Source organism: Pseudomyrmex gracilis, unplaced genomic scaffold, assembly GCF_002006095.1.
Source record: "Pseudomyrmex gracilis isolate BER0280 unplaced genomic scaffold, ASM200609v1 scaffold_155, whole genome shotgun sequence".
Taxonomy (NCBI): Eukaryota; Metazoa; Arthropoda; class Insecta; order Hymenoptera; family Formicidae; genus Pseudomyrmex; species Pseudomyrmex gracilis.
The window spans coordinates 359,135-368,456 of NW_018020739.1; the positions used below are offsets into that span (position 1 = coordinate 359,135).

A 9,322-nucleotide genomic window follows, 5' to 3' on the forward strand; every position below is an offset into this window, starting at 1 on the left:
AAATGTCTAATTTTCGAATTGTATGTTCAAAAGATTTTACAAATCTATTGAGTCTCTGTCAGATTTTAAATTTGATGAAAACTGTTTTTTTTTTTATTTTTTTAATTTTTTTTTCAGAGAGAATATTTGAAAAAGACAATTTCTGACGATATTTTTCCTGCGTTCGATCATTTTTCCGAGATTGCCTTTCGCAGTCGTGAGAATTCTTTTCGATCACCCCGTGTAAGAGAAACACACGAACTGCCGGACTGCGTTCGAAGGGCGATGCACCAACGGTTACCGTTCCCGGAGGGCGGTTACCGTTTTCCCCTTGGTTCTCTCTGTTCCACCATAACTACTACCACCACTACAAGCGACGACCCTCGTTGGAACAGCCCTGGTTCGAAGGGTTGGAACGGTCGATGCAGCGTTACCATGGAGACCAGACGCGCCGTCCGCCACCCCTTCCCTCCACGATGCATTCAACCGTGGGGTTGCGATGTGCGTTCGAAAATGCAACGGTACTTCGATAACTAGAATTATCTTCGCCAAGGACACGTCTTTGCGCTTCCTTTTCTCTGATTCTCCCTCCTCTAAGGAAAGAGGCATTTTTTATTCAACGCGCTTCCTACACGCGTGAAGAAAAATTAATTTTCCGTAGAGTGGTTGACTCTCGCCACGTTCGCGTGTCGTGGATGTTGTTAAAAATATAACTTTGTTCTCTTTCTTGGAAGTAATATTACAACAGGTGATATTAAAAAAAAAAAAAAAAAAACAATTATAAAGAAGACAAATTACAATTAAAAAAAAGCTATGAAGGAGGAAAAGATTAGACGACGCGTAAAAACAAGAAAAACTGGTGTATATAATGGATGAGGTTTTTTGCGCACATTGCGCGTTCAACCGTAGACGATCTGCGATTCGTTCTTTCGTAAGTTCGCAACATGTACGGAACATTTCGCTACGCTCCTTGTGACTTCGGCCTCGGTATGTTAAATGCGGCTTTCCGGCGACCTCGGCTTCCCTCAGGAGCGTTCACCTTTTATCTCGGCAGTTAATCGAAATTCTTGCACGAAGACAGCACGCGTCGGTCGCGCTCGCACTCGCTAGCGTAGTACTAGTAACAAGCGTTTCCTGGAGCGCGCAGATGTTCTTTGTTCTCTTCGCCCGTCTCTCTTCCGTCTCGTTTTCTCCGCCTTTTCCACGTTATTCTTATTCTCTCGCGCTTCCTGACTTGTTAGCAATAATCAATTAAAGTATAAATTTCTGGGGGTTTTTTTTTGTTGTTTTCTTTTGTTTTCTCTTTCGTATCGGAGAATCTAATCAATATAATTTGAACGACTTTGTGAGATAATTGTCTCGATTGTTCTTTTTTCGTTGATAATATATATATATATAAAATCAATGGGTAGCACTCGAAGCTTTTCGAAAGATAATATTTTAGACGGATTTTGTACGTTTTTTTGCTCGACAAAATACTCACTTTTTTTAAATTCCTTTTTATTCTCTCTTCTTCGCACGCGTGTTTTATCACTTTCTTTGCTCTTCCTCCTTCCGAGCGTGAAAAGCGAGCGTGTTGTCGCCATAGTATCCGATAAATTTACTCAACCGGGTGGGAGAGAGGTACGATAACCTTCGCATTCATGACCTTGGACTCCGCGGTCTATACCAGTCCTCCCTTGTTCTGCCTTTTCCTCCGCTGTCGGCGCACAGCGTCGTTCTCTTTACTCTAACCCTTTGACCGGTCCCTCTCTATTCCGCGGCTGCCGGCGGATGAAGCGTGAAAATTTCCGGTGTTCGAGCAATTTAATTTAAAAAAATCAACTTTGCGTTGCGGAGCAAAACACGAATTTCCGCGACGCGTAGGAGTAGGAAATTGATGTTGTAACGACTAGTGGGCCATCGATCAATCAATGAATAAACTCGGTTGAAAGAGACCGTATCGGAAAAAAATTCTAAGGTATTAGATGGATTCGAACTCTCGGAATCTTTTGATTCGTGCAGAGGCAGCGAGATCGTTGAGCCGGTCGGGAAATTAAAAGAGAGAATCAACATGTGGAAATGGCAAGAAGCGAGCGAGCGAGATATATATATATATATATAAAGTGTCAATCGTTTTAAATAATTAATCAACTGTTTTGCGTCATCACAGATTTCTTAATAACGACAAAATGTAACGTAAAAAGGAATATGTATATTTTGTATATAAATGTGAAATGTTTTCTGCTTTCAGGGATGCCGGTTGACTGAAGATGGCATCGCCGACACCCTCGCTGGAATCGCGCGCTAATTCTATCGGGTCCCCGGTCTCGGTATCCCCGGTAACGGTGAGCGGCAGTTCGCCGCATGCTAGCGACTCGGCGATTTTCGACGTCGACAGCGACTCGTATATCGACGCACCGAAGCCGGGCGAGGACCCGTATCCAAGCTGTCGACTGGGTAGCAGTCACACTCCTTGCACCGGCTGCAAATCGACAGCTGAAGCTGGCGCTGTGGCGCGTTGTTACGACTGTAACAACTTTCTCTGTTCGAACTGTCTGATGGCACACCAGTACATGCACTGCTTCGAAGGTCACCGGGTGTTGAATTTTAGCGATTCCAAGTTGGAGACCGTCGGCAGCAGTAACGGCAGCACTGGTAGCAGTAGCAGTTGCGGCAGCTGCGGCGACGGCGGCGGCAGCGGCAACAGCAGCAGTAGCAGCGGTAGCGGCGGCGTCGGCGGCGGCGGCGGCGGCGGCGGCGGCGGCGGTGGTAGTGGTGCTGGTGGAGGAGGAGGTGGAGGAGGTGGTGGTGGTGTTGTTAGTGTTGGTGTTGGTGGAAGTGGTGGTAGTGTTGGTGGTGGCGGCAGCGGAAGCGGCACCATTACCGCGACGACAGAATTGCCGAAGAATATCTGTAACGGAAGTAACAGCGGAGGTGGCAACAGCTTAGTAATCAACGGTAATGTTACCAGCAATGGCGGAAACGGTGAAAAAGTGCACATCTGCACGCGACACAAGCAAGAGATACTTATGTATTTCTGTCGCACTTGTTCAACGCCGATATGCAAAGAATGCACATTGACAGAGCACGTGGCACCGCTACACGACTGTGCTCACATTTCCGAAGTGGGTACGCAACAGCTGGAAGCGTTGGCGCGAACCGTTCAGGAGTGTCGCGCCAAAGCGGCGGATGCGCGTGCAGTTGTCAAAGCGGCGGACCACAACTCAGCGGTGCTGCAAGTGCAGTATCACAAGGCGCAAAACGAAATCAACGAAACCTTCAATTTCTACCGGTCGATGTTGGACGAACGCAAACAAGAGCTATTGAAGGAGCTCGAGTCAGTATTCTCGACGAAGCAGCTGTCTCTAAGCGTGATCGGGCAACGTGCTAACGAGATGGCGGATAAAATGATACAAACTTGCGATTTTGTCGAGCGCGTCACCAAGATTACCAGTATCACTGATTTCCTGATGGTCAAGAAACTACTCGAATCCAAACTTCAGACGTTGCTTAATTACACGCCAAATACGGACATAACGAGTCAGACTACGGATCTCGAATTTGTCAGCAATTTCCAAGCTATACAGGTCGGAGTTAGAAATACATTTGGTTATGTGCGAAGTAGTAATAACAGCGAGAACAGTACCGTTTCGATTGTCAAGCAGCCACCGATCGCGCGACCAACCGCCTTGTCGAGCAACGGCATCAGTAGCAGCAGCAACAGCATCGTCAGCAACGGGCCGGGAAGCGGCGCGAGTTCTCTGGGCGGTCTTCTTCTGGAACGGACCTACAGCAACGGTTTGATCTCCACCAATATGAATTGCGGCTCTTCGTCTTCGCCTTCCTCGATCGACACTATCAGCACCGTGATCTCGAAACGTTTCAGTTCGGCCAACAGCCTCGGCCCATTCTCCACAACACTTAGCGACGTGAATGTGAATGGCGTGGCTAATCCTTACGAGAAGTGGAGTAACGGTAGCGACAGTTATCCGGTGGTAACGACAAACGATCACTTTGCGATACCGCCGACGGTAGCCGTGGCGGCGAACGCCGCAGCCGGCGATTCCGTCCTTGAACTAACATCGAAGCTAATGTCCGCCACCGCAATATTTCCACCAAAGTCACAGATCAAACGGCAGAAAATGATTTATCATTGCAAGTTCGGTGAATTTGGTGTGATGGAAGGTCAGTTTACAGAGCCATCGGGCGTCGCGGTGAATGCGCAGAACGACATCATCGTCGCTGATACAAATAATCATCGTATCCAGATCTTCGACAAAGAAGGAAGGTTTAAGTTTCAATTTGGAGAATGTGGCAAGCGAGACGGTCAACTGTTGTATCCGAATCGGGTCGCCGTCGTCAAGACGTCTGGCGACATTATCGTCACGGAACGTTCACCGACTCATCAGATACAGATTTACAACCAGTACGGTCAGTTCGTGCGTAAATTTGGCGCGAACATTCTTCAGCATCCGCGCGGCGTTACTGTCGACTCGAAAGGACGAATTGTCGTTGTAGAGTGCAAGGTGATGCGCGTCATCATCTTTGATCAGACCGGCAATGTGTTGCAGAAGTTTGGCTGTTCGAAACATCTCGAGTTCCCGAATGGCGTGGTGGTGAACGACAAACAAGAGATCTTTATCAGCGACAATCGAGCTCACTGCGTCAAGGTTTTTAACTACGAAGGTGCTTATCTGCGACAAATAGGCGGCGAAGGTATAACCAACTATCCAATTGGCGTAGGCATCAACACTCACGGCGAGATACTGATAGCGGACAATCATAACAACTTCAACCTGACCATTTTCACGCAAGACGGCCAATTGGTTTCCGCTCTTGAGAGTAAGGTCAAACACGCGCAATGTTTCGATGTGGCGTTAATGGATGATGGTTCGGTTGTGTTGGCCAGCAAGGACTATCGGCTTTATATATATCGCTACGTACAGGTCCCGCCTATCGGTATGTAGAACAGCGATACGCTGTGACGACGACGATGATCCTCATCGATACATTTGTCATCGCCGTCATCGTGCCGTCATAGCTGCTTTTCACCAGCTGACGGCCACGGGATCACCGTGATCTCATCTATCTTTCGTGCTAGCCTGTCTTCTACTGTGCTTGTTCTACTGTCAATGCTCGCGCGCTCCACTCATCGCCACCTGCCCATCTTTGCCCGCCCTATCCACGAGACGTTTCACGAACCGCTGACCATGAGAGAAAAAAAAACGAACAAACAAAAGGAGAGAGCGCACGAAATGCGCTCCGCATGTGATTCCCGAGGGATCCTCGACTTCCGAGCGAGCGTCGTTTTCCGCGACGAAACTGGAGTCAACCTGTGTGCCGAAACTTGCTGCGGACTCCGCCGAACGACGGATGATAATCATCGACGGTATGGGAAAAAGCGCGCTCCCTTCGATGCTCTCTTCGCGAGCTCCCCTTGTTCGTTCTGTGTGAACGAACGGAAAAACGGAGACGCGATGATCCGCGTGTGTACGCGCGCGATGCTGCTGGATCTTGAGGACCCGCACCGACAAAGAGAGAATGAAAAAGAGAGAGGATGTAATCAACCCTGCCCCGACACGTATTCGCGCGCGCGCGCGCGCGCTCCTTTCTCTCCGCGCGTACGCGCGCCGTATATAAATTATTATATATGCGTGCGCGATAACTTACATTGTTAATGTTGTTATAATACTGAAAATACTGTTGTTGTTGTTTAGTTGTAGAGCTCGCCGCCGCTAGTCACTTCCCCCCTCCCTCGCCTTCCACTCTCCGCTCCTCTTCACGCCCGTTACCATCCCCTTGTGCTCAGCTTCCCCGTTAACTAACCACGATCTTCTCTCTAAAACCTCGTTTGACGATCACATCGAAAAAAAAAACAAAAAACAGGGCGTTTATGTTCCTCCACGACAAAGACACGGTTTCATCACTTAACATTATTCAAATTATTAACACGCGCATTTGCGAAAGATTGTTTTTTTTTTTTTTATTCTCTCTATTCGATGATGGTCGATCGAATGCGACGTTCGGTTATTTCGTGTTCGATCAACGCGGTTCGTTTTTCGTCAACGTGTGTTGTTCTTGGAAATTTCACATTTATTGCATAAAGTTCGCGAGAAACGGCATTGTCGCACGAAGTCTCGTTTTCGGCGCGTATATATATATGTATATATATATATATATATACAATACAATCTCTTGGGAGATCTTATTAAAGTCAACGCACAGGGATTCGACGGTTTGCGCGCAAACTTCTCTCTTAAACAGGTTTGATCATGATGTCTCACGAGACGCGAAACTGATCTTTTTGTTACGCGAGTTTATATACGATTTTGTACATTTCGTGCGTTTTAAATGTAGGATGTGTCCGTATACACACACAGTGTTCCTCTTATTTAATGTATTAATGACACACACACACACACACATCCATCAGGGAGATCTCTGATTATAATCGAGTTTTCTCTTCGAAATTTCTTCGTACGTTTTGATCTTATTGCCCGTAAAGAGGACATTTAATTATTAATTCATACATTAGCGATGTGTTTGCACAGATAATCGCGCAAACGGATTGTTTGTGAAAACCGTAGTAATTTTATAATGTAATTTCTTTTTAAGATATAGTTTCGACACAGATATTTAAGTATATATACATGTAACAACCTCGCTCAAGGTTGTTGGACCGTGCATGGACGTGTTTAGAATCGAACTGATCATTTGAGACCAACGATTATTGACGTTAGAATCGTTGCGAGAAAATCGTCCCGTGGAGTCCACAATAACGAAATACAAAATGATGGAGCATGCATCGCAGATCGAATTGTATTTCCGAGTTGTTGATTTTTCTTCTTTTTTTTTTTTTTTCTCTCCGCGCGTATATATGTATATTATTCGGATAACCTTTTCCGTAGCAGTTGTAGACTATTTTTCATATTACGGAAACTACGTTTTCCGAAAGTGCGTTTCGTGAATCGTGCATTATATTAGCGACTGAACAGTTTTTCGCGTCGCTAAAACAACTTGTTTTCTTTCTCCCTTCGCGTTTTTAGTTCAACTAACTTAACTGTTATCGATTAGAGTTTTGCTTAATTGACTCGTACGTTTTTTTCTATTCATTTCGTCTATTATTTCGTTACTTCGTCGCGATAGTTCGCGTTCGATTTGCATTTAACCTGTTAATTATCACTCTTTTTTTTTCGCTGGTACGAATAAATGTTCGTTCATTTATTTTTTATTCGTGCATTTATGTTTCTTATAAATTGCTGCACTACCAAATAGCGTGGGCGCTTGATGAACATTCGTAGATAACGTGTGTGTAAACGAACAACTGACGGAAGGTAATGGTGTGATTGTTGGCAAACAGACACATACAGGAACTATCGAGAGTTTGTATAGAATATCAATATGAAGAATGCTTAGTATTTAATTACACATCTATCGTGTAAAACCAATGGTGTGTGTGTCCATGTGTTGGATGATCGAACATCGAACAACTAAGAAAAAAAAAAAAAAAGTTTATTCTCGGTTCTCATAGGAAAAATATCGCAATCACATCGTAATTCATTATAACTTGTGATCGCCACCACTCTCGAATTGAATAAACAAAAGCGGGAAAAAGCGAGAAATGTACTGCTTTTTCTCCATCCATCGACGAAGATACTCGTCTTTCTCTCTCTCTTTATATCATTATCTTTTTTTTTTTTTTTTTTTTTTTTTAGTTTTATTAGTGTAGTAGAATACGTAGAGCATTGGTAGCTTTTAGTCGTCTTTGTGATCGTGTAAGACTTTCCTTTTCGCTCTGCAACACTTTTTATTAATTTCTCGAGATATACACTATGGTTACATTACACTATTTACATTCTGAGGCACCTTTGGTTTTCTTCTTTCTCACTCTCGCGTCACTCTGCTTAACAAAACACGTTGTTGCCGCTTACAATTTCGTAATTTTTTTTTTTATTTTTGTTTTTTTTTGTTTTTACGAATCACACTGTCTTAAACTCACTCCATCGCTTTTTGCTCCACCAGAGTAGTGCTATAATAAAAAAAAAAAAAATCCATTATTCTCCGTAATCCTATCCAATTATTGCGCGCAGCCGTTTTAGGTTTGCGTGTCGACATCATTCACATCTTCTCTCAACTTTATAAATATATTAATATATTTTGTTGAACGAGCCGCGCACACAATCGACGAAAATTTTCACAACTCCTCGCTACACGCGCGCGGTTCCATGCATGTTTACTATTATTATATTATATTTTTATTATATTACTGTATTATATTGTAGTATTACACTGTGTTGCGACTTTTGATACCATTTTCGATTGTTGATACGAGATATATCACAAAAATGTGTCTTGAAATATCGTGAGAAAAAACGCGCGAGGCTAGCTGGCACGACCCTAACGCGTCCCTATATGTATCGCCGTTACATAGAACTTCGTGTGAATTATGTCAGGATCTTTGACTGCCGATTTATACTGTTAGGTTTGCGCCGAGCTGAAAGTTCTGGAAAGTTTTTGAATCAATCCAAAATTTTCGGACTCTCGCGCGGACTCCGAGGTTTCTCACTTTCACGGTAAAATTTATTATGTATCACGAACACCAAAGATGTGGACTTTGTTTTTTTTTTTTTATATATTGAGTAATAAAGTAATTGAATTCTTGTTTTTTACAGATTGATGTATTTTTCTCTTCGCCACTTGAGAAAGATCGGAAAAACAATTTTAATATAAACGATTTATTTTTTTTAGACTGATTCAGACAATCGTTTGAGATATTAATAATCGGACGATTATTATATAAATGTTGATGATAAATATAGATGTGATAATTTATTAATTAGCACAGTACGTAATTCAAGAAAAGACGAGTAAATCGCGTATAAACAAAAAAAAAAACGCATCTCAAATGATTTTGCGATTGGTCGTTATCAAAGATCTTGAGATAATACAGGATTATAGCTATTTCATGATTGCTTGATTTGGTAGTCGAGGTTTTGATGATGATGATGATGATGATAATGCGTTAATGTGCGATTGAAAGATATCAATTATACAAAATGTTGACTGTTTATATTCTGCATTAAGAATGCACGAATGGTCGATCAAAGATAAACAAGAAGTGTGATCTAAGCGTTTTTTTTGTTTTTATATCTGCTGTGGTTACGCATTATTTGGAAGTAATAATGTAATTTATATCGAGATTGAGAAGAAATATGAGATTTAGTTAAAGAATTTAGTTTTTTTGACGCGAACGCGTTTGTACGAACACCCAAATATTATGAACTAAATACACCGAGAGAGAGATTTAGCGATTTAAATGGATATAAAAACATTTATAATGGATCTTCTGGATCGCGCAATT

At 43.1% G+C, this 9,322-nt stretch overlaps 1 protein-coding gene across 1 annotated transcript in view; it reads left to right on the forward strand.

Moving 5' to 3' along the window:
- The window catches only part of LOC109857313 (brain tumor protein), a 30,269-nt gene extending 21,664 nt beyond the window's left edge, over positions 1 to 8,605 (forward strand). Inside the window, exons 2-3 of the mRNA XM_020433490.1 lie at positions 2,213 to 2,601; positions 2,749 to 8,605. Coding sequence (XP_020289079.1) covers positions 2,232 to 2,601; positions 2,749 to 4,928 — 2,550 coding nt within the window. The 5' untranslated portion in view covers positions 2,213 to 2,231 and the 3' untranslated portion in view covers positions 4,929 to 8,605. The remainder of the gene's footprint in view (positions 1 to 2,212; positions 2,602 to 2,748) is intronic.
- Positions 8,606 to 9,322: the final 717 nt, after the last annotated feature.